The sequence below is a fragment of the Pinus tabuliformis genome, chromosome 1_2 (assembly GCF_031772625.1).
Source record: "Pinus tabuliformis cultivar Carrire ecotype Pingquan chromosome 1_2, CPIR1, whole genome shotgun sequence".
Taxonomy (NCBI): Eukaryota; Viridiplantae; Streptophyta; class Pinopsida; order Pinales; family Pinaceae; genus Pinus; species Pinus tabuliformis.
In genome coordinates, this window is record NC_142298.1 from 1316031900 (window position 1) to 1316059022 (window position 27123).

Here is a 27123-nt window from a genome sequence, read left to right on the forward strand (position 1 = left end):
AGTTTTATGTTCCCCCTGCGTACATCTTGCCAAGTCTAGTGGTTGCATTCTTTGACTCTACTGGCCATTAACAACCTAGTTGTTGCGTGCTTTTACTAATAGGGAATTCAAACGGCACAATCTAATCGTACCTTTCCATACAATCACGATACTTCATTAATCTGTATAAAGTTATGATCATATATTATTTAAGCAATAGTGATTTAAGTGTGTGTGTGTGTGTGTGTGTATATATAGTTGAAGTTTTTATTATAAAAATAGTTTTTATATCACCATAGGGGAAAGGAGTCACATTATATTAGTGGACTTCAGGTAATTACAAGGCAATTATTCAATTAACCTTTTTAGTTGGTAAGGTGATATATTATAAAAGGAGAGAAAAATATAAATTATTATAAAAATTAAACGATAGTTAATATTGAAAAAAAGGGGGGACAATTAAAAAAGAATCACAAATTCAACTCAAAAAGTTCCAATCAAAGTGATAAAGGGGACTTTAAACGAAAAATGAGCTCCATAAATAAGTCAACGTTTTGGACTAAATGTCATTTTTTGTAAAATAGAATTTATGTTTCCGTCATATGTAAAAATCACAAACGTGGTTGTCCAACATGTGGAAAATACTTTATTATGGAAAAATGTCAAGGTGATGCGCAGATGCAAATAAAAGGATTAGAATATGAACTCGCAAAACTTCAACATAAAAACAAGGTATCAAAAAAGAAACAAAGATCTCAAATATATGTTTTACAGCAAGTCAAAAAAAAAAGGACAAGAAAATTTTGTATCTAAGGGACCATAGTCAAAAATTACTTGAGAAGGTCAAGAAGTCCAAGGCTACAAAGTAAAAATTAGAAGGAAAAAAGGAATGTCTCAAGAAGAAATTCAATAAGAATCTATTGGAGAAGGAAGAATAAAATTTGGGCTTAAAAAACCTTAATAAAAAACTATTAGAACAAATCAAATGTTTAAAAGAAGAGAAGCTTGAGCATCAAAATGAAGTTGAATCAAAATTTGAAGAAATTTCATGTTTAAAAAATCTGCTTACTCAAATTAAGAACCTAAAATTGATAAGAAATCATTGAAGAACAAATTCGAAGAACTTATCACAAAAGAAGCATCAAACTCTTGAGATGTAGCAGTCCAAGTTGAATAAAAGGGAACCAACACAAATCCCATTAATTTCACAATTCAAACAAATCCAAATCCAATTGAAGTGAAGATATACTTAGAAGTTGCAATGCAAACAACAAAAAGTCCAAGAGGAAATCCAACAATCAACTCAACAACATCAGCTCTTGAAGTAAACCAAGAAATCACCACAAACAGGTTAAGGGGAGATCAAATCACAAGCACTCCTTATCAACACCCAGATGATAAAAGCAACCATCTCAATCAGTCTGCATATCCTTGTCACTCGGATCAGAAACAAGTTACTTATGTTCCCAAGAATATCGATGTCACCATAATTCAGTCTTATGATAAAAATTAATACCAGTAACCACAAGATTCCACAGAAGATTGATTTAGGATGGTCAAATCCATTCTCAGCTCGACAATTTTGTTTATAACTTAGAGGATCCTATCATCTTGTATAATCTCAAAGAATTTTGAAAGATGCGAAGAGACCACAAAACAAAGGAACGAATGGCATGCCTTGTCAACAATAAGCATTGAGGGCAAAGCTTTTTTGAAGAGGAAGGCAATGTTATGAACATAATAATAACCATAATAATGATTAATTAAATAATACTTAGTCAGGAGTTTTTGGGTAAATGGCGTATGTTAAGCCCTTATATAGTTAGAGAGAGATTGGCAAATGGAAGATGCTCCATGATGGATTTGCACAATGGAGACAACTTGCTCAATGGTTGCTTGACCTTAAGTGGGTGCTTTCTTGGCATTCTTCCCTAGGTTGTTAGAGTTATATTGTTTGCATGGTGGACGCCCTTAGGTGTGACCACATGGAGAGGTTCACTCACTTGAAGAAGACCCTACTTAGGAGTAGCAGCATTGTGCATCTTGGACGAGGGCATTAGGCCCTATATGCCATGGGGTAACTTCGATTCCTAGTTGTTGGCTTGGATTTGGCTTGAGCACACTCGAGTTGCAATGGAATTCTTGAAGGAGCAGCTGACCCAATGTAGTACATGGCTTAAGAGGAGTGAAGTCTATGTGGTCTTGGGATGGATATGTGTGGACACGCCTTGAGTAGATACACCATCTAGGAGCTCGTATTGCATACGACATCACCTTGCATCATGACATGTGTACAATGGAGTGGAGAGTTTCATTTGTGTAATCCCACATGAGCTTTTATTGTAGGTTGCTTGTAAGGACATGGCCCACATTGTACTGTTGGCCTCCCTTACCTTTCATATATACATATATAGGAAGGAGAGAGTCCTTTCTACTTACATAACATTGTATTCATTCTCATCCCACTCTTGTGCAACATGTGACCTAGGGGAGGAATGCACTAGTCACCTTCTCTTTCTTGACTCTTCATTTGTACTTGATATCTCTCTCTCTTGGAGTTTCTAGTGTTTCATTATCCTTGTAGAAAGTCTTGAAGCTTAGAGACAACATCTTCATCTTAAGCTATTAATGAAGTTTTCAGCTGTCCAACACTTGTGTAATTCCAGATTTGATTTTCAGACATCTATGTTCTTCGTGTGTTGTTACATACAGCTATATATATCTTGCCGATTTAACAATTGTAAAGGGAAATTTTATTGAGTGATTTGACAGTATCATTGAAAACTTAAAGGGTTGTTTTACTGCTGTTATATCTACTCTAGAAGTGAATTTCCAGATCTTGTTTATGCATGATAGGTTGCCCTAGAAGGGCTGAAACTTATCAAGGCACTTTGGCATATTTGTTGGGTTGGCTAAAAGAGTAAGTTGTTGGAGAGTGAAATATATCTTTTCCACTGTTGTTTTATACTACATTTCATAACATCCCTAAAGGCTAAAATTCACAAGGTAAAAATACGGAAAACCTCTAAGCTGAGGCGAAATTTGTGGATCTTGAATTTTTCCAAATTCTGAGAAATTTCTACAACCACCCCTCACATTTGAGACTATTCAATGCATACAAGGATACCCTCACAAGGGTCACTGTAAACATCATTTCGTTCATTCATTTATCAATTATATAATCATTTGTCTGATATGGATTTCAACTCCTCATCCTTTTTATGTCAGATATTTTCTCCTATATCAACTATTATCCGTTATTTCTATGAGTACCTGACACATCTTGATGTTGACTTTGTTTTGTCTCAAAGAGTGAGCAAATTCCATCTCCTGCAGTCAGAATCAGAGTACAGATGAATTGCTTCCTTTCCATAGCATGCATGAATAGAACCTATGATAATGTCAATCCATGAAAACAATGCCTTAACTATATAAAGTGAATTGCCAAATAGCAGATTTTAGCTACCTCCAAGTGTTGGGGTGAAAGAACGCCTTCCAACTTTTGCAAGTCATGAAGATATAGGGCTTCATGGTCTTCCCGGAAACTTTGAAAGAATGAACGAGCTGGCATAAAATATTAAAATGTTATAACAGGACTAAGTTATTGCTGAATGACCATAATTCACTAGCAAGTTTTTCTTGATATTTTGCTGAGATAGGAAAATAACATCGAAACAGTTATCAACATACCTTCCTGAGTGTGACCCTTCGCCACTAGGTCCATGAAACAGTGGATGAAAACTGGATAAAGTACACGTAGTAGTTCATGCTGCAAGCAGAATTAATAGTAACATAAATTTATATGCACCAAATTTGGAAAAGGCCATCATATTCCCTTTTAACATGAAATTATCAAGCTGAAACATGGAAAAAACATCAACTTAGTAACAAAAACTGACCGGGAAGCACAGTCCTCATCAGAAAATATGTAATCTTATCAGAAGAATGATACCTGAACTTCTTATCAAGAGCAAAACATTCTTCCCAAATAATAAGAAACACAGGCAAATATCTGAGCAACAACTAAAATATGAATCCAAATTGAAAATTGAAACCTCCGACTCTTAAGCTTCAGAGAGCGTGTAAGTTTAAGACTCATTCTATGCTAGTCAAAATACTGTCTCGTAAATGAAATCAACTTTATATTAATGTCCTCAAAAGACAAAACAACTCAAACAACTGGATGTTACAGCAAGATATTATAGCCAAATAAAATGGGGTGCAAGAAGCATCCCTCAAAAGGGAGATGAAAATGAGTACAAATAGCAGCATGAAATGACATAAAACATAGAAGTGGGTTAAACCTAAAAGGTGAACCCTAGAAGGTGAAGAAAAGCAAGAAATGAGACATGATCTTCAGAATAGATAAGATAGGCTAAGATAGTTTTATTAATATGCAGCAAATTGCTAGCTTTTAGGGTTACTCCAAAGGTCTTTTTATCTTGGTAGGAGAGTGCTCTGTTTCCTAACCCAACAGTAATGCTTCATGGACATATAGATGCCTTAATTTGCATGGATGTTTGACCTTGGTTAGAGTATTGGCATCGCACCCTTACCTAGGAGGCTGTTATGCTCATCGACACAATGAAAAGCAATTCGGTTGACACAGTCGGGAAAGCAGTTGATTGATTACAGGAGGTAACTAATTAGAAGGATCGCAAGGCCACTCAAAGAAGAGCACTTAGACCTTAAAGCTTAGAACACTCTACAGGTTGGAGACTTGACTTGAGGATGTTTGGGTCAAGGAGCATATTTGATAGACACATATGTTGAGGAGGAGCATTGGAGCTTAGTCACTACATTGGTACACATTAAAGCAGATTTTGGCACATGAGATAACATAACACATAGCACACAATTTAAAGAGGTCGACCTTGCATGAATACACTTGGATAACTAACCACCATGGAAGGAGTGTTAGACTAACAACTTGTTGCAGAGCACACCATCTTGGAGGAGGGACATTGAGCCCAAGGAGGATAATGCTTTGAGGGTACTTCATTTTGGGGTTTGGATAAACTCTAGTTTGACACATGCACATGCTTGTATTGTAGACCGATCCATGTGGGGTTGCCTCCTTGTTTATTTTTAAGAAAACATGTTCTTATTTTATGCAATGTTATCAGCACTGAACCGGAACTGACAAAACCAGCCAATCCACCCAATTTCAAGGCCATATAGATCCAACTCAGGGTTCTAAAATAAAAATGGTTGGTTCCATATAGAACCAGCCTTAAATCATTGAACCAACTGGTTCCATACGGCACTATACGACAATGGTTAGAACTTAGAAATCACTAAAAATAAAATTTATTTATAAAAAAAAAAAGAACAAAAAAAAGTTTAAATTAAATCAAAAAAATTAACTCTAGTAATTAATTGTAATATTAAATTCTTAAAATGAGATGGTAGGAAAAGAAAAATAAACGATGATAGAAGAGGAAAAGTAAAGGAGAATGTCAACTTTTACTTCAATTTTTAGCATTACCAACAAATATTTCAAGGTGATTGAGAGTGGACTTCATATGAATTTTGGATCCCATTCCAAATTCAAGGGACTTAACATCATTCAGGGCTTCAAGATTGGCATGTTTGCAACATTTCCCCTAGGTTCTATCATTTATGAGGGTATGGAACAAGCATTTAATCAAGAGCACCAAGCCCTCTATGTACCTTAATGTTAATGGCATTGACTGTTGAACTCCTCGTTCATGGCCCTAGTAAAAATGTACTGTTCACTCAAGCAAAGTTAGATTTCCTTAAAACCCAATAATTGATTCACAATTTTCTAAGTGTAAAACCAGAAAGTCAAACCATTGCTACAGTAGAGATTTAAATTACAAATACACTAAGTTTTCTAACTTGGCATGCACAGTCAAAAATAAATAAATCGGAAGACAAACCCATTCAACACATAGAATACAAGATATACCCAACAAACCCCAACTCCGGGGAAAACCTGCAACTGTGTGTATTTTCTATTAGCTCAGCAAATAATAGATTTTCCATAGATTTATACAGCAAGGGAATGCTTCCCTTCTTCAGCAAACTCCACTCAATAACTAATCTGAATCAAAAGCAAGACAACCCCTGCGCAAGGCTTGTGCAAATCTTCTCTTCTGCACACAGATGCGCATATCTTCTCTTCTACGCACAGTGCGCATTGTACGGCCACATAGGTCGATCTATCCTTGCACACTGCACTCTCTATACGACCACGCTATCTCTGAGCTAGGATAAGGCTATTCAGCTTCTTCCTTCCTACCTCTCAATCCCTGATTAGCTTGCTGACTGCTAAAAACCCTTCTCTTCTTAGCCAAACACACACTCTCTGTGCTCATCAAACTAGCCACTTACTCACTCTATCTCCTCTTAAAATTTCAACCTCAACACTAACGTCACTCCCAACAGCTGAGATTAAATCTTGATGAAGGGCTAAGATTAATTCATAAGTTAACTTAGGATCTTTAATTTTTAATAAGTCCAACTTTAGGTAGTAGTTAAATAAATTAATATTTTGCTAAAGTGGTTGTCTTATGTCCCTTTGCTAGCCTTAGAACCTAGGCAAGCAAAACCCTTGTTTCTCTACTTCAGTCAACACTCCCTCTTAGAGAGGAAGGTGTTTTGCACTATACCCAACTTCTCTCTGAGGTAAATAAATAAATCCACTCCCTGGCAAGGCCTTGGTCAGAATGTTTGTTGTTTGCTCCTCTATTGGAACGTACTAGAGTGTAACTATACCTCTAAACAATATCCATGATGTAATGATAATGTATGTCAATGTGCTTTGAGAAATCGTGAAACACTAGATTCTTAGAGAATTTAATGCAGCTTTGATTGTCACAGTGGATCACGGTGGGCTCCAACTCTATCCCAAACATGCCCACAAGAAGCTCCCTTAACCAAATAGCTTTGCACCTTGTCAAACTGGCAGCCATGTATTTGGCCTCAGCTGAGCTCAATGCAACTAATCTCTACTTCCGACTGAACCAAGAAATAGTTGTTGATCCAACATTGAATGTGCATCTCGATGTGCTCTCACTGTTGAGCTCCCTGCCCAATTTGCATCAGTCAAGCCCTCAAGCCTCATCTCATCAACTTGTCTATACCACAATCCAAACTATATTGTCCCCCTAGGGCCCAAGACATCTCAATATGTGCTTGGTGTTGATTTCTGGTAGCATCGGATGTGTTCTAAGTCTCAAAATTTGCAGGGAGACTTAGACACATGCATTCTCCAATACCCAGAAATCATTTTGGGAAATTCCACACAGAGACAGTTTTATTAAAATAATTAATTATTTTTAATGGGACCCTAAGTCTAAACTTAGCAAATTAAAATAATTAATGGGTATTAATATAAATTGAGGGAGACACTTCCAGAAGAAGGCGGAGATCAAGTCAATATGATCCTAGCCATTGATTAGAATCTAATCCGGGTCGTTTATCGATCAACGAGAGGTTCATAAGAGGAGACTTGATGGGCACTTGGAGAACACACCAGAGGCAGATACTCAGTAAACCAAGAAGATCGATTTTCTCACTGGTCGAAGTTCGGCAAGAGAAAATCAAATCAGAGGGAGAGTTGTAGGTGAGAAAGGAAGAGAGGGCATCAGCATCTTTTGAGAGTGCAAGGCAGCAAGACGCAGAGCAATAACAGGGTGACACAGAAAGAGGCAGCGCAGAGGCAAATTGATGCAGAGCCTGCGTGAGCAGCTAGAAGTAGGGCCAGCGTGAGAAGTTTGACGCAGAGGGACGCAGAGGGACGCAGAAGGATTCTGGGGCAAAGGAGTACCTCTCCTGGATCAGAAATTTGGCAAAAAACGTCTGTAAAATTTCTCACTCCTGTTTTACTGGTTGTAATTTGTACATGAAAATTTGTTGAAGAATAATAAAGAAACCCTTATCTGTTGCACCGGTTTTCCCACATTGGGTTTTTCCGGGGACGATTGTCCAAAAATAACTGTGTCATTGTGATTGTATTTGTGCCAGTATTTTTCTTTACATTTACTTTCTGCAATAATTTAATTGTGAAGGATGCAATAGAATATATTTTGATATTTGTTGTAAGAACATTGTGAATAACTTATTTTTGAGATAATAAGTAGAAGAAATAATATTAATCACTACAGTAGGATTTATATTCAGACATTTTCACACTTGGCAGCATCCCAATGCACTCTAGTAGGATCAACCATAAACTAGCTCGAAGAGTTAAGTGCAAACATGCGTTTGGTTACCAAATACATCAGTGACCCAATCAAATGTCGCTAAAGTGAGGGATCTACTCGCTCTGATCTGGATGCATCCACCTTCCTCCAATTTGTGACTAGAGGTGTGCTCATGGTCCTGCAATCTTGCATGTCGAATTGTAATATGTTCGTTGAAGAATTTAATAACTAAAACCCTCATCTGCAGAACTGGTTTTCCCTTCGAAGTTTTTCCAAGGACATTTGTCTGAAAACACTGGTGTTCATTATTTGTGTGTGTGCAAAATTTTCTCAGTTCTTGTGGTTAATTATTTTTCTATGAAGTTGCAGCAATGTTTTGTTCAATATTTGCCGCAAGTATTTTGCTAAAAACAAATAATCTAAATAGATAGGAGAATAATAAGCAGTAGCTGCAACAGAATTAAAATTTCAATTTCTTTTGTTCACACATGAGAGATAAATAGGAATACCTTTGAGGTTTGACAAAGATATTGAAGTTTCGTTGACCATCTTAGACCTGCCTATTTTGACTAAGAATCGAACTATTGTTTGGCTAATGTTTTGACTAAATTCTAGATGAGTTTTTTTACTGCGAAGAAGGTTGCATCGACCATACAAATTCGGACCTCTTTCTAGGCACTTTGACCGCAGCTAACCGCAAGCTACTTGACCACATGTCCGAGTCGGCCTCAGGGCAAATTTAGGCCCTTTGACCTGTGTTGACTTCTCTACTACTTTGAAGCTTTGACCAACGTTAACGGAGTATTTCTGGGCAGTTTGACCGAGTTGATTTGTCGTTGAAAAAGGCCAAATTTCGGTCTGTTTGAGTAGGTTTAACCAATGTTGTAATTTTGGTCTAGGTTGACCAAGTTTGACCTGTAAATATCATATTGTAATTTTGTTGAACTGAACAATTTCTCTTAGAAAATATGGTTGGGTTTTCTCCCGAATTTAAGTTTCCCAGGGCAAAATTCTGGTGTCTATTGTGCATGGCTATTCTATTGAGATCTTTATTGTTTCTATTGCATTTACAGTTGAATTTTCTTAGTGTAATTACTTAATGATGTTCTAGGGTATGCTAAATTAATATCATATATCATTGGAAGTAATTATCAATTGTTAAAAAATGTGCTTGTCTAATTAGCACTAGAAAATCAACATAGTATGCTCATCAACATGCATAGTTGTAGTCTACTCATCCTACTTGGGAGCTTGTTGCTTCTCCTCCTACACTATAGAATGCCCATGCTCTAAGGACTTACTCAAAGCCCTTCCCTCCTCAAACTTCATATCTCTCTTGATGATTGTTTTTCAAAGTGTTGGTTTATATATCTGGTATGCCTTGGATGTCTCATTGTAGCCTACAAAGATGTCCTTCTCTATTGTTGGTTCCAACTTCTTCCTTTTCTCTGCTGGTGCGTGGTAGTGCACCAAGCTGTCAAATATCTGAAAATGTGACACATCCAGTCCCTTCCCTGTAAACACCTCCTCTAATGTAACTCACCACAACACTATGTGTGGAATCGATCAGCAAATTGGGTGACGCAATGGCTAGAGACGTTGACGCAGGGACTGCGTGAGGACTGCCAAAGGCAGCATAGGGCCTGCCAAAGGCACTTCATCCAGAGTCTGGATCAACCAGGATTTTCTCGGTGATTTTGTGAGGTAATCTCACAAATCTTTCTGTCAGTATTTCTCTCTGTAACTGAATAACCGGAGAGGTATTCAGAGATGTATTCAGAATTTGCTACTGCTTAATAATAATAAACACTAAAATCTATTGCATGTAAAAAATTTTCATTTCCCACCCCGGTTTTTAGTTTCTCCTTATTTCTCCCATATAGTTAAATGCCCTTTCCCATAACCATACATTTAACAAGCTGAAAAAAATAAATTTGCTGAAAACACAAATTCTGGAAATTTTACAGAACGCTGGAAATTGCAGAAATAAAAATCAGCAGTAATAAACAGCCATTAAAACACATTTAAACACTGAGATTTTTGGTCAATGTGACCCTGGAAAAACCCCCTACAACTCTTGGGGAAAACCAGTTTGAGAGCTCTTCTTTATTTCTGGAAAATGCCTTTTTACAGTAAGAGAAATGTTTAGCAAAAAAATCAGCAAACATACTTTTACAACTTATCTCAGCCTTGCTGATACTCCGCTGCTGATACACCGCTGTTGTTGTTGATACACTGCTGCTGATACACCGCTGTTGTTGCTGATACACAGCTGCTGATACACCGCTGCTGTTGTTGATACACCGTTGCTGATACACCGCTGCTGTTGTTGATACACAGCTGCTGATACACCGCTGTTGTTGCTGATATACCGCTGTTGTTGCTGATACACAGCTGTTGATACACCGCTGCTGTTGTTGATACACCGCTGCTGTTACTGATACACAGTTACTGATACACCGCTGCTGTTGTTGATACACAGCTGCTGATACACCGCTGCTATTGCTGATACACCGTTGATGATACTCTGCAGTTGTTACACCGCCCAGAAATCTCCCTTGCTCTCTTTCTCTCCTTCTCTCAATCTGCTCATGAAAGAATTGAATCGAATGTGATCTTTTCCTCATTTTCCTCCCTTAATATAACTCCAAGTGACTTTTGGGTGATCCAAGTGACTTTTGGGTGATCTTTAAATCCAATGGCTGAAATAGATTTAGATCAATGGCTGAGATTAAATGTTCATTTAAATCTCACTTTTTATTTTTTAATTCACCCCACTTTAATAAAGACCCACTTAGTCATTTATTTCCAAAGTCACTTTTTCTTTCTAATTTTTCATTGACTTTATAAAAGTCACTTTAAAATTAGACTTAGTAACTTTATCACTTACAGTCACTTTTAAATTAGATTTAACTTTATAAAATTATAAAGTCACTTTAGGAGAAAAATTAAATTCTTTTGAACACTTTTCCCTAGGCCAAAGATCAAAGCCTAAGGGAACCACCTGTCCTCCAGTACCAAATTTCAACACTCCCTCTTACCGAGGAAGGTGTTCCTCACCACACCCATCTTGTCTCTGAAGTAGACATGCTTGCCCCGTGGTAAGGCTTTGGTAAGAATATCTGCAACCTGCTCATCAGTGGAAATATACTCAAGCTTCACAGCTCCCTTCTGAACATAATCTCTCATGAAATGATATCTGATCCCGATATGCTTTGACCTGTCATGAAATACTGGATTTTCCGTGAGTTTAATGCAACTCTGATTATCACAGTAAATCACTGAAGGTCACAACGATTGACCAAATAAGTCAAACAACATCTTGCGAAGCCAGATAGCCTCACAACTAGCTAGACTGGCTGCCATATACTCTGCTTCCGCTGAACTCAGTGCTACTGACTGCTGCTTCCGGCTGAACCATGACACTACTGCTGAACCCAACCCAAAACAGCACCCTGAAGTGCTCTTCCTATCAGAAGCGCAACCTGCCCAATTAGAATCAGTGTATCCTGCCAATCTCACTCCATCTCCCTGCCTGTAGTCCAAACCATAATCCACTGTCCCCTGCAAGTACCGCAAAATGTGTTTTGCAGCCACCCAGTGAACCTTCCTAGGCTCACACATAAACTGACTCATTGTGTTGACTGCAAAACAGATATCTAGTCTATGTTGACCAAATACATCAAGGAACCAATCAGCTGCCTGTACAATGTGGGATCCACCAACTCGGAATCTGAAGCATGAAGCTTCTTCCAGTTGGTGATCATCAGTGTCGACATGGGTCTACAATCCTCCATGTGGAATCTGCTAAGGATGTCCACAATATACTTCCCTTGCCCCAAGATGAAATGCCCCTCCTCCTGCCAGACCTCCAAACCCAAAAAGTAATGCATCAAGTCGATGTCCTTCATCTCAAACTCCGTCGCAAGATTTCTCTTGCAGTGCTCTATGAGTCTCTCTGCACCTGTAATGATCAAGTCATCCACATACAGCACCAGAATGAGAGGCTCCTCACCAATCACAATAAAGTAAAGGTTCGGATCTGCCTCACTCTTTGTGAAACCCATCCCCTGCAAATATGTATCTATCCTGGAGTACCAAGCTCTGGGAGCTTGCTTCAGGCCATAAAGGGCCTTCTTCAGTCTGCACACATGAGACATCCGACCGCTCACATCGGAATGAATCAAATCAAGTATCCCCGTCGCTCTGCTGTCACTGCTGGGAAAAGGGGATTTGGCAAACTTGCCCATCGCACAACCTCTGCAAGTATCAAAGTGATCAGTACTGAAATCTGGCACACCTATAGTGATCTCCCGCAATGTCCTCAAGGCTCCATGATACATATGTCCCATCCTGCGGTGCCAAATCTCACACAGCTCAGAACTGCTAGCTCTGTTGTTGGTACTACTGCTCAATGCCAAAAGGGGCTGGAATGCAAACTTGTACACCTTTGCATGGCGTACACCTATCACTCTAGCTGAATCAGCTGGAGTGCCCCTGGGATACATCAACACCTGTCCTCCCCTGAACAGTACCTCATATCCTCTGTCCTCCAAAGCTGAGACGGATATGAGGTTCTTCCTCATCCCTGGCACATAAAGAACCTCTGACACCTTCAAGGGAGGTTTGGACTCCCTCTGAAATGTCATTGTCCCCACCCCGACTGCTCTAACAACTCTGTCATCACCGAGTACTACCTCAATATCAGTGCCTCTCTGAAAGCTCTGAGAAGTACTCACGGACTCCTGTCATATGACGTGAAGCCCCACTGTCCACATACCAGATACCTGAAGATGCTCCGCTAATCGAGGGAAAAGCATGCTCCCTATGAACCTGTGTGGCAGGTGATCCTGCACTAGAGGACTCACATGTAGTGAACGCAAACTCTCGGTCAAAACGACCAGCAAAGTCCTCAATCTCTTTTGAAGCTGCCACGTCCTGGTTCTTCCCCTTCTTCTTCTTCTTCTCCGGACACACAACTGCATAGTGTCCCATCTTTTGACAATTCCAACACTTCACCTTGGAATAGTCCTTCTGTGTGTTCCCCTGTTTACCTTTACCTTTGCCTTTCTTGCCTCCTGCCACCAGTGCTACATCCTCATCCTGCTCAACTGGCTTGGCTGCCCCAAGCTGACCTTTCCTGATCTCTGTCTGAATGCAATCATCCCAAAACCTCTCCCATGTGGGAAGGGTCTCACGTGCACAAACCCCATCAGCAAAGTTCAACCATGAACGGGGGAGGCCATTCACTGCAATCCGCACCAACTCAGTGGGTGGAATGGCCTCTCCAATCGCTGCCAACTCATCTCTCACATTAGTAATCTTTGTGAGATATCCAGCTGCACTATCATTACCCATCTTAATGTTCTTCAGCTTCTCCTTCAGGACCATCTTCTGGTTCTCATTGGTACTCTAGTAGAGATTGGACAATGTTGTCCACATCTCATGGGCATTGCTCTTTCCTCTCACATGAGGAATGCAATGGTCTTTGATTCCGTCTAGAATCAGCCTCTTACCCTTGTTGTTCTTTTTATTATAAGTTGTCAACTGAGTAGCATCAGTAGACACAATAACAGGGTTCTGTGTGGTATGCACCATGATATCCCAGACTTCTGCCTCCTCAAAGATACTATGCATTCTCTTCTTCCAAACGCTGTAATTTATATGCCCATCCAGTCTATCCTCCACCCTCAATCCCAATGACATCCTGCTGTCCTAAAACTGAAAAATAGCACTGCTGTAGTAAAGGTAAAACTGTTGTTTATGAAAAATCAGCTTGCTGGAATTTTCTGAGTGAAAAATCAGCAACTGTAATTTTTCCTTTTGCTGTCCCAAACTGCCCTTCAGCACTCAAGCTCTGATACCATAAAGAAATTTCTCATTTCCCACCCCGGTTTTCAGTTTCTCCTTATTTCTCCCATATAGTTAAATGCCTTTTCCCATAACCATACATTTAACAAGCTGAAAAAAATAAATTTGCTGAAAACACAAATTCTGAAAATTTTACAGAATGCTGGAAATTGCAGAAATAAAAATCAGCAGTAATAAACAGTCAATAAAACACATTTAAACACTAAGATTTTTGGTCAATGTGACCCTGGAAAAACCCCCTACAACTCTTGGGGAAAACCAATTTGAGAGCTCTTCTTTATTTCTGGAAAATGCCTTTTTACAGTAAGAGAAATGTTCAGCAAAAAAAATCAGCAAACAGACTTTTACAACTTATCTCAGCCTTGCTGATACTCCGCTGTTGATACACCACTGTTGTTGCTGATACACCACTTCTGATACACCGCTGTTGTTGCTGATACACAGCTGCTGATACACCGCTGCTGTTGCTGATACACCGCTGCTGTTGCTGATACACAGCTGCTGATACACCGCTGTTGTTGCCGATACACCACTGCTGTTGCTGATACACAGCTGCTAATACACCGCTACTGTTGCTGATACACCGTTGTTGTTACTGATACACAGTTGCTGATACACCGCTGTTGTTGCTGATACTCCGCAGCTGTTACACCGCCCAGAAATCTCCCTTGCTCTCTTTCTCTCCTTCTCTCAATCTGCTCATGAAAGAATTGAATCGAATGTGATCTTTTCCTCCTTTTCCTCCCTTAATATAACTCCAAGTGACTTTTGGGTGATCCAAGTGACTTTTGGGTGATCTCTAAATCCAATGGTTGAAATAGATTTGAATCAATGGCTGAGATTAAAAGCTCATTTAAATCTCACTTTTTATTTTTTAATTCACCCCACTTTAATAAAGACCCACTTAGTCATTTATTTCCAAATTCACTTTTCCTTTCTAATTTTTCATTGACTTTATAAAAGTCACTTTAAAATTAGACTTAGTAACTTTATCACTTAAAGTCACTTTTAAATTAGATTTAACTTTATAAAATTATAAAGTCACTTTAGGAGAAAAATTAAATTCTTTTGAACACTTTTCCCTAGGCCAAAGATCAAAGCCTAAGGGAACCACCTGTCTTCCAGTACCAAATTTCAACATTGCACCGGTTTTCCCGACATTTGTCCAAAAAATAATGGTGTCCATTGTGTTGTATTTTCTTTCTTGCTTCGTGTCTTGTTTCTGCACAATATTTAATTAAGTGAAGGTTGCAATGTATGTATTATGATATTTGTTGTAGGAAACTGTAAGAAATTTGTTTAATGGAATTTAACAAATAGGAGTAATATCACCAGTTGCTGCAGTAGGGATTCCGGTTGTGGACTTTTCACAGCAGGTACCCTTTCACAAACGGCCGTGTCCTTAGGGACATACCTCTTCATTAACTAATTTCTATTTAATTAACTATTCATTATTATTATTTTTATATTTATATTTATATTATTTTTATATAATTAAATTCATAGCATTGTCTTTCTCTTCAAAAATCTTTGTCCTCAAAGCTTATCGCTGACAAGGTGTGTCATCTATTTCTTTGTCTTTGTAATATGTTCATATCTTTTGGAATTCTTCAATTCATTATCTTCGTTGATACAAGATGATAAGATACTTAGAGTGATAAGATCCTTGGAGGGATCTGACCATCCTAAATCAATCTTTTGTGGAACCTTATGGTTGCAGGGAGCTTGTGATGAATTGTTATAATAGGACTGGATTGTGCAAACTTCAGTGTTCTTTGGCACAAATTTGTTGCTTATGTATTGAGTCATACAGATTCGCAAATTGATTGAGATATTTGTTCTTGTGATCCGGATGTAGATAAAGAGTTCATTTGATTTGTTTTTCCTTTATCATGTGTGTGGCAATATTCTGATTTACTTTAGGTATTGATATTGTTGAATTGGTTACAGAATACTCACTTGGAATTTTCATTGTCTGAACTGCAACATTTGAGTGTGTTTTTTCTCCAATTGGCGTGTCTTCTTCTTGAGTTGTGATATTCACTGGATCAGTAATTGTTACTTTTTCTTCAACTTGGACAATTACGTCTGAAAACTTCGATACGTCTTTCGTATTGAGTTTTAGTTTGTTTTTCAATGGTTTCTTGTCAATTTTAGGTTTCCTAATTTGCGTCAATAATTTCTTGTTGTGGTCTTTGCGGCGAATAACTTCTTCATTTTTGTCAACAGTGATTTTGTCAACTTCCCTTTGCATATTTTGTATCATTTTTTTACTTTCTTGAGAAATTACTTTTGAGATATCTTGTATGTCTTCTAGTGTTATTGAATTTGGTTTCAATTTGACATCTTGTAGCGTTATGTTTTTCTTTTTGTAAGAAAATGTCAAAAACTTTTTTTTCGTATTTAGGATAAAAGACCCTAGCGATTCCATCCAGGGTGAACACATAATTATATCACTATTGTCACAAAGTGTTTAACAGTGACAATGAATTAAGAGACAAAAATATAGTCTTCAATGTTTAGTTATAGATTGCTTATGTTATATTGTTTATTATTCATCGAATCCATCATTTCAATTATGTTCAATTCAAGGATCACTAATTGGTTAGCACTAGTACTAACATATTATTATCTTGAGTATGATCGATAGAGGTTATAACATCCCTTCCTCTAAGCGATCCTTTGATTTTAAATAGTGCATTAACACACATCCTAAAAGTTTTTGGAAATCTTCCATCACTGGTCTCCATTTTTTTATTATTATCTTTTTTTTATCCTTCAGAAATGGATTTTCTTTTGTGTTCGTCGCTTACCTTGGGTTTGATGATAACCCCTTTAAGCTTTATAGTAATACCTTTTTTTTTCCATATAATTTTCCACCTTATTCAACAATTATTTTGATATTACCCCATTAAAACTGTGAAGCAGAACTATGAATTTTTTTAATATATATATAAGGACAAAACAATTTAGTTATAATAATTGGACCAAATCGACCCTTTCAAAAGTCATGTCCCGTCACACTTTGATATGTGAGTAACAAACCTGGTTCCCTGCTCCTATGTTAATTACGATACTGTGATCAAGTCCTTAACAATCGCACCCCTACGAGTGCAGTTGTATGAACAGGCACGACAATTAAGTTTTTTTTAATTATCAGTGCAGACTATAGTGACTCGCAAGGTTACTTGGGAGCAGGAGCAGGAGCGACATTTTCAGAAGCACCCGGTTTGGGAGCGAATCGAGAATTGGATTTTTATATAATATATATTTTTTTATATTTTGATGCATCTATGTCAACAAAAGCATGTAGAATGATGAATTAGATATAAAAAGCATAAAAACATAGATTGAAGTTTGAACCATATAACATCAATTATCTAGAAGTTATAATCTTCATCAATCATGTCCACAAGTTAGTAACATAAAACATATTGAGTCTCATGATTCGTCAATCTTAAAGTTTCAAGCTTTCAAAATTCAATATATAACATTTATCATCATTGATCACCAAAGTTGTACTTGTAAGCTAAGTGTAACCATTACAACAAAGAATATCTAACATGAAATGAAACAACTTTCAACTTTCACGAAGCATCATATTCATAATTCATTACCAATGAGTTACAATTGCCAACTTCAAACTTCAAACTTAAATTGTCATATATTGTTTACAAAAAATATCATCATAAATATGAAAGAGTCAACAATTATTAAAACTACTAGAAACTAGAAAAGACAAGTAAATATATTATCTACAGCTTCCTCTTGCCACGAGAAATGTCTAATTTCTAAGCAATTCGTGGTATTGGTGGTCTTCTAGGAGTCACCTCTCGCATAGTCGCACGACCAGAACCAGAAGGCACATGCCCTCCATGTGAGGATGTAGATGGAGGCAGCAGCAGCAAAGGAACAATAGTTGGAACTCGAGCACTGGCACTACTACTGGATGGTGGGGGTGGCATGGTTGTTGTTGCTTCATCATCATCTCTCAAAAGTTCTGCTTCCAATTCTTCAAGATGTATAGTGCCATCCTCCAAATTATCGTCCTCTGGTGGCAGCTGCTACTGGTGGTCGCTGCTAGGGGTCACGACCACTAGTGGGGACAATGGAAACAAAGCAGATGGATGCAAAAGTTTGGGCGACATTGGAGGTTGGTGGTGTGAAACAAGTGCAGCAGTGACGCTGCTACAGGTGGGCTCTGTAGGGTGGACCGCGGGGGTGATGACAGCTATCATGGCTTCTCGAGTGGTGTCTGTAGCTACACCTTTTGTCACATTTTTGTTTCTTTTTAATATATATACTATTTTTTTATTTGAAATTCTGAAATTTTTTTAATTCCTTGTTTTTCTTATTTTTTATTAACTTCTCTATTCTTTTTCCTTGATATATTTTTCTTTTTCTCTCTTTTTTTTGGCCAAAGGCCTGATGGCAAAAATGGAGAATCTCCAATTGTATAGCAGAACGCTTCGATTGCGACGGCAACAAAATTGACGATGCGTTGATGGCCAAGGGCCGAATCAAACTGGTTCTCTATGTAGTGGTTAAGCAGCCAAAGGATCAAACATCTCTAATACCACTGTAACGAACAAAGTTCATATACTTCAACAGTATGCTCAAATACCAATGTAACAAACAAAGTTCGTATCCTTAGAGAAATGCTCTAATACCAATGTAGCGTACAAAGTTCGTAAATGCAACTACTTCAAAAGATCCGAATTATATAACCATCCATGATAGGACTATACTATATTATATAAGAATATTTGAATACAAGTGAGATGATTACAAATGAGGTTGAAGGCCTACTTATATACCTAGGCAGGTACCCCTTCAAAAACGATCATGTCCTTAGGGACATACCTCTTCATTAACTAATTCATATTTATTAACTATTCATTATTATTATTTATATATTTATATTTATGTTACTTTTATATAATTATATTCATAAGATTTATGTTTTGCTAAAGTGGTTGTATTATGGGTCCCTCTACTAGCCTTAGCACCTAAGCAAACAGAACTCTTGCTTCTCAACTCCAATCAACAAGCAAAATCGTTGATTAGGCAAGTTAAGCTTTTTCTATCTTATTTTAATGCTTAGAGGGTGATACTAATGATGAGGATCCCAATATAGGCAATGACTTTAATAATATGTAGTCATTTGTTGTAGCATTATCTTTTTTGGACTTTAGAGACCATTTAAAACCTATTTATTCATGTATTTTGGTTTATAGATGGATTTCACTCAATGTTATTCTTGTTATATGCACCCATACTTGTTATATACATGAGAAACTTCACATATTTGTGTATAATGATTCAGATTCATATGGATGCACATGAATATTGTTAGAAATCCACACACCCTGGGTGTGGTCTATGCCTTGGCTAGGAAACATAAACACACTAGCAGTGCCTAAATTTAAACAAACTTTTGCACAGCGGAAATTACACCAACAATCAAATCAATGCACAATACACTTAGGGCTCTTGTATTAGTGATAGTATCCCATTACAATCCCTGTACAATGTAGATATATAATGTATCTAGGTTGAGGCTGAGTCCTTCCAGCTCTCATCAACCTTGACAAGTGGCTATACTTCTCCACCAAAACTTCAGCTACCTGTTGTAGCACATAGGACACTTCTTGCCCTCCTCAAACTGCCCACCCAACTCCCTTTAGGCTAACAGTTCACTCAGCAAGTTCTTTTCCCAAATGGAAACCTTGATATCCCTTCACCTCCACTAGTTGTCTCTTTTCAACTGCCCTTCTCCTTCTTCTTCAACTTCTCGGTTGCACATTGATCATGTGGCCCAAATAAAAGATCTCAGTGATCCCAAACTCACTTTGCCTTGGCATAAAGTGACTACTTCATAATACCCAAAATCACGTCCAAATGTCCCAAATGTTCTTCCCACATTTTGTTGTTTATTAGGAGGTCATCAAAGAATACCAATAAGAACTTCCTCAATTATTTGTTGAAGATGTGGTTCACGCAAGAATGAAAGGCGGTCGATGCATTGGTCAACGCAAACAGCACGACCAAGAATTCAAGATGCCCATAGTGGTACATGAACATTCTCTTATGTACATCCTACTCTTGGACTTGGATCTGATGATAACATGGTCGAAGATCAATCTTCAAGAAATACATTGTTTCATGCAACTCATACAGTGGCTCATCAATCCTGGGGATGGGGTACATGTTTTTTATGGTCTTCTTGTTCAAGGCTCGATAGTCAATGCACATACTCCAAGTACCATCCTTTTTCTTCACCAAAACTACTAATGAGGTGAATGGACTTGAACTAAGTATGATGTGGTCCATGGCTAGAGGTTATTTTGAGCTCAATGGTGTGCTCAAAACCCCTGTCAGAAGGTCTCCTTGGAGGAATCTCTCTTATGTTGCATTGGCTTTGGGAACAGGGGGATGAGTTTTTGGGATGGCTAGAGCGCACCCCTAAATTTTCATGGGACGACAAGATGGGGATAGCGATTTTATATATTTAAAAATAATAAAGAAATTCACAATATGCATATGCCATAAGCATGAATAATAAGTAAAACACATTGAAATAAAACTAACTAGTTAAGAAATCTGAAATTCATCTTAGTAATTATAAAACCAAAAACTCATTTGGTAAATGTTGAATTGTCTAATAACTTAGTAGATTAAGATTATATATTCGAAGGAAAAGCATGGATCATAGTCCAAAATAATACATATTGTGAGTGCCAAATGGAAAATGCATCATAATAACACAAAATGTCAATGGAGTCCCTAACTCAATGGCCATACTATCATGAAGGCTAAAGCTACTCATAGATCCTCTGCATTAATGTTGTCCAAAAATGTTTAAGCCTCACTTCTTTGTCATCATCATCAATGCCATCTAATAGTACATTTACCAATCTTGCCTGGAGAGATGGATTATCCACCTCATCATCAATCTGGGAAGGATCCTCAAGATCCACATCCCATTGTGTGGATTATCCACCTCATCATCAATCTGGGAAGGATCCTCAAGATCCACATCCCATTGTGTTGCAGGTCCTTATAAATACTTTGGTGCTTTCCTTGTAAGAAGGTGAAGTCTGCTATGCACATAAACTAGTTTTTCCGCTCTCTTAGATGTAAGTCTATTCCTTTTAGTAGAGTGGATACACTACATGTGGATCAGTTCCTTTCTGCAATTGAGGAACAAACAACCTATGATAGTAAACACATAGCTAAAGTGTGTATGTCTGGAGCTTTGTCCCCATACTTCCTCCACCATCCACTAGGATTTCTTTGTGCCATACCCATCAAATCTTTCTTTGCAACATTAGAGAAATTGGGGCCACTGAGCATTGCAAAGTCAAAAGATTGTTCTTGAATCATGGTTGTTTGTTCCTCTATATACATCTTTTGTATGGCATCGATAAACCCTTGTTTCACTTCAGGATCATCTATTGGTGACACTCTACCTTCCCTTTACACATGCCACTTTGGATTAAGTGCATAAGCAGCCATATGAAGAGGTGTGTTCAACCTGTTCCATCTCTTTTCCATCAACTTTTGGATTTCATTAAAAGATTCCAGAGTGGTCCCTTGGACGTATGATGGGTTTGACATGTCTGATCATGCTGTCAATTGACTCATATATTTCTCCAAGGTTAGGGGAATCTGAATCTGCATACCTTATTAGCTCCACTATTAGAGAGGTGAAAGAGACAATGTATTTCACATCAAGCCACCATTCCTCATTCAAAAGAATCTGTCTTATCTTCTTTCCCTGATCTATTTTACCCCCCCATGTAGACCACTCAGAATTGATAACAATGGCCTTTAAGGCTTGTTGCACCTCTAGCATATGATCAAGAAGAATAAAATAGGTAGCATACCTTGTATCTGCTAGTTTCAAGAACTGTTTTTTTGCATAAATCCTGTAAATAGCTAGAGAGGCATGGTGGTTGCAAATGAACATTTGTGCCTCTCTTGCATCCAAAATAATATGAGCGTTCCAAAGGGAGTGGCAATGTAACAAACATAATAATAAATAATAAATAATGAAAAGATGTAAAGGTGTGCCTTATCAAAGAAACATGTCTCTTAGTGTTTATAACGGGGTCCCTCGTTGTAACATTCGTCAATTCAGTTATTCTATCATCTATCAATATATATATTATTTACAATACATTTGTGTATTTTACATTTAAGTACAAACAGTAACTATTTGTTTAATGAAAAAAGGCATGCACATCTGTAAACAACTTGATATTCAAGATGGACAAGTATACCTTGTACAAGTCCAAGGAATTATAAGTCCACGAACGCAGCTTGCTGTATTCCTCTCTGTATCGCACTGGCCCATTCTCTGACCTGGAATAAAATACCACACCTCTTAGAATTGATAATCACAAGGAAACCTTGACAAAATAGACGATGTCCAGATTTATAAGATATACTCATGGGTTTGCAACCACCATCTGAATTTTTTTGTTCTCTACTTCAAACATTGCCATATGATAAATAAAGTTTACAAAGAGCCTAGGCACAGACATACATATTCAACACAGAAAGAGCCAATCAAAGAGAAGGAATGCCATGTACATGATTGTAGTCTGATGTTATTCAAGCTTCACTCGGTGAAATCTAAGCTTGATTCATTATCAAATGAAAGCTGTAACATAAACAGTTTACTACTTATTGACTTTCAAGAAGTATGTCCAGAGACTCCTTAAACAGGAAAATTAAACTTGGTTAAATGTCCAAATTGAGCCTGTAAACAACCTTGCTTTGAAATTCTGAAGGGTCATTTCATCTACACTAGAAACATTTTCTCGAAATTTGTTGAAATATCCAAGCTGTGTCTTGGGTTGCCAGTAACAAAGACCAAACACTAATAATTGGATGCATATTGATTCAGAAGTAATGCAGCCTTAAGTGTGAGAACACTAATAATATTTGAAATTTGAATCTATCTGAACAAATCAAGATTCACATTCTCCAGTCATAAAACAATGGGTCAGCCAAAGTTGCATTTTAACAAGGGCAGTAATGGTCATTTTCCTTATTCCACAACAGGTGCTGCAAGATGAAAAAAAAGGGATCGTGTCAAACAAATCATTTTACAATTAATTACTGCTTAAAGGAAGATACTTGAATGCATGGTTACCTAGTTCCTGTTCATGTTTGAATTTGAATCTAATGAAATTCGACAAAAAATCATGAAGACAAAATCAAGTTCGATGAAATCCAACATTATATTTGACAAAAGTTACCCTATAGTTTATTAAAAATGTCTTCTATATTTTAATTTTACAACATATATAACTTTAATAACTGTAATACATATATAAATCTACATATTAATGTATTAGTTAATATTAATTATATATAACATAATATATATAGACTTATAATAAATTATATATAACTTTATATATGTTTCCTAACCATTTTTTTATACATATTAATCCCTTGAAATTTAAAACACTAATTAATTACCATTAGAGATATATTAATCGCTTAACCATGTAAAACCCTTATCGACCTGTTGTCTTATTCAGTGATTACTTTGTGTCTACCTGCTTCACAAATCACCTGTGTGTCCTCTTCAACTTTCCAGTCTTTGGGAGACCCAGAGAGTTTCAAGACCTAGGAAAAGAATGAAAGAAATAAGGTAAGGGTGTTTGTGGACCAATAACTCAGATTATCACTTTTCCTTATTTCCATGGCTTTGGCCTTATTGCGCGAACTAAGGTAGGCAGTGGGAGCGTGTCATGTCACTCGAATAGGTAGATCTACAAAAGTCCTTACTTTGGTTATGCATGGCTGCCACATATGCCAGTCCATAGAGAGCATTCAATCAATGAAGATAGATCTCAACCCTAGGTGAGCTATGTTTGAACTTTGGACACACTTGGCCATGCTTGATCCCCGCAATATCAGGCTTCGTAACACTCCACAACTAGGTGTTGAAGAATGTAACTAGTGTCGGTCTTCATAATTATATTTGAGTTATAATGTAATGTAATTGTCAAAAGAAAGAAAAGGAAATTTTATTGTAAAATAATTGACTTGTTAAAGCACAGGTTTCATGCTTGGGTCAATGATTAATAGGTCAAAGCCTCCATTGTAGGCTTCTAGGGTTTGTGTCAAGAATCCTTGTCCATGTCATTATGTACAAAAACCCTTCTTGGGCTTCATCAATCAAGAAAGAAATTTATTTTGATGTAAATTAGGTCATTTAGGCCTCCTCTACCAAGTCGGCCTCATCAAGGGAATTCGACCTCACAAATTCACTATATACTGGCAGCTATTCGACCGCATTTGATGTACCAACCAAGAAGTTTGATCTGCAGTAACTGGAGGCAGAAAAGGAGTGAAATTCCCAAGGAGGAGAAAACCCTAGGGAAGGACGAGGAGACATTTTTCAAGCAAGAAGAAGTTGTTTTTCTCTCTTTTTGACTCACACGTGCAATATTCTGAGCTGCTGGGGAAGCCGAAATTTCGGATATGCAACGGGACTGAAATTCTGAAGTTGGGGGCCGAAATTTTGTATAGTTGTTGGGTTGAAGTTGGTTGTCAAGAAGAGACCACTGGAGTTTTCATAATCATCTTGGAAGGCTGACTTAGTGGAGTGAGGAAGGTCTTTTGGTCTAGTCAAAGGTCTTAGTTTGTCTCATTTTGATTTGAACCTACTAGTGGAAGAGTTTGATTGGGCTTTCCCTTATAGAGAGGCTTTAGCCCTGGCTGAGTGCCTATATCTAGTGTCCTTGATCTTCATGTTTTATTTTGATGATTGCTTGATGAAAGGAAGATAAAACAAGAACATAAAGAAAGTTAATAAGACTACAAAAATATCACAAGTAATTATCAACATAAGAGGATCTTTTTTCCTTTCTGTTTTTCTAACATGGTTTCAGAGCTAAGGTAAAGAAGGAAAGAAAAAGGCAACGTGAAGATATATTGAAAGGGTTAAAGAAAAAGGATCATATAATAAGAGGAAGGCCTACTATCTATATCAAGAAAAGAAGACATGACAATGAACACTGAAAATAAGCTAGAAGGAGCCTCCAACTATAGGGCATGGAAGAAGAGGATAGATCTCATCCTTGCTAAGCACAAAGTATTGGATTTTGTTCTAGGAAAAGTTGCAAAACCAACAGATGATGCAGGAAAGGAAAAGTACAGGGAAACAAACATCTTGGCCATGAATCTAATAGTAGATGGAGTAAAGGACAATCTAATCCCCTACATATCCAACATAGATACTGCACAAGGGATGTACGAAGCTCTCTCCAAACTATTAAGCATCAAGAACAATGGACAAATAGCCAGTCTCAAGAATGAACTAAGAACAATAAAGATGACAAAAGATGATATTGTTTCTTCATATTTTGTAAGGATATCTTGAATAAGAGATGAACTACAAGCCATTGATGAAGCTATACCAAAAAAGGAACTTGTGATTGTTGCACTATTAGGTCTACCAAAATCATGGAGCTCTTTTGCATCAGGTATTAGTAGTTGGAAGGACACACCATCTTTTGAACAAATGTGGAATGCTTGCAATCAAGAAGAAGCCCGCATCTCATTAGCAAATAATAAGAAGGAAGAAGATGAGGACAACACCTCCAATGCATACTCTGCTAATCACAAGAAGAAGGGAGGATACAAGAAATTCAAAGGACCAAAGAAGAAAGTTGATCTATCAAAGATTGAATGCTACAATTGTCATAAGATGGGACATTACAAGAGTCAATGTCCTGAAAATCCAAGGAATAAAAAGAGAGAAAGAGAACATGCAAATGTTGTTGATGAAGCTCCACCAAAGAAGAACAAGACTAAAGAATCCGAAGTCAAAGACTTATACTATTAAGTCTTTCCTTGCATATCCTTCTAGTCCCCTATTTTAAGTTTTGTGAATTTTGTCTTTTATATTTTGATCTAATATGGTTAGAAGTTCTTGAATTGTTTTGATCAGTTATACGTATCCCTTAGAAAGATTGGATTAAGAGGGAGTCTTCACCATTTTACCAAAAGATAAGTATATTGTTCTTTATTTCCTTTCTCATGTTTGATTTCCTTCACACACTTAGATTAATTTATATTGTATACTCATAATCCTTTCTTTTGTAGAAAAACTTGTAGGAATATACAAAGGTTGTGGAGGAAACTTCAAGAAAGGACTTATATCATGAAAGTAGGATTGCAAATAAAGAAACTCTACAAGGTTTGTTAAAGAACAACTCAAGGTATGTTTGATTTGATTTTGTTATAGAAGAAGGTAAATATTCTTCACTTTGATATTTGCTTCATATTGCTAACTCTCCCATGTCTAGGGTTTTGAATCATAAGAATTCTTGTGTTAAATTTTTCTAAGGGTGTATTGTTCCTTGCTTTTATAATTGCATTTTTATATACTTTTCATCATTTACACATTATTTCACCACAATACAACTTAACATCATTAGCAATTATGTAGAAAGAACAACATCAACAACATTGCAGAGGAAATAAAAGGAATGTCAGAAGAAAAGCACACACACACATAGAGACACCAAGATTGGTCGAAGACCAAGGCAAAACCCCACAAGGGGGGAAACCCGCAATCAATTCTTCTTCTTCTATTAGATTTCATCAATTGTTCAACTGAGATACAAAGTACAATCATAGAGAGATCAGGTTATTGTTCACAACTCAAAGTCATGTCAGACACAACATTAACAAGGCCTCTGCACAAGAAATGATTAGAGTTTCTCTTGAAGACAAGGTATCTGCATATATCTCAGAGATGCCATAGGATCATATCAAAACTGATAATGCCATAATATTGCTTACTACTCAGAATCAAGGTCATGACAACAAGGCCTCAATATTGTTCTTCCTATGATGCCATATTTTTAAGACTCCGACTCCGACTCGGCCGAGGATCGACTCCGACTCCGACTCCGAAACGGTAATGACTCGGCCGGCTCGATTTCAATGACTCGGTCGTTGTAAAAAGTACAGTAAATATTTATTTTTTATTAAAAAACATAATTTTAAATATTTTAAACATAATTTTAAAGATTTTCATTCATGTTTCCAAAAACACAACATTATAATA

The 27123-nt window shown here is 37.2% G+C and overlaps 1 protein-coding gene across 1 annotated transcript in view; it reads right to left on the reverse strand.

The window, feature by feature from the left end:
* Positions 1–27123, reverse strand: part of LOC149211063 (transcription initiation factor TFIID subunit 5-like) — a 354672-nt gene that overhangs the window by 247478 nt on the left and 80071 nt on the right. The window contains exons 2-5 of the mRNA XM_089396888.1: positions 22307–22388; positions 3670–3748; positions 3446–3543; positions 3253–3309 (exon numbers count right to left, since the gene is read on the reverse strand). Coding sequence (XP_089253014.1) covers positions 3253–3309; positions 3446–3543; positions 3670–3748; positions 22307–22388 — 316 coding nt within the window. The remainder of the gene's footprint in view (positions 1–3252; positions 3310–3445; positions 3544–3669; positions 3749–22306; positions 22389–27123) is intronic.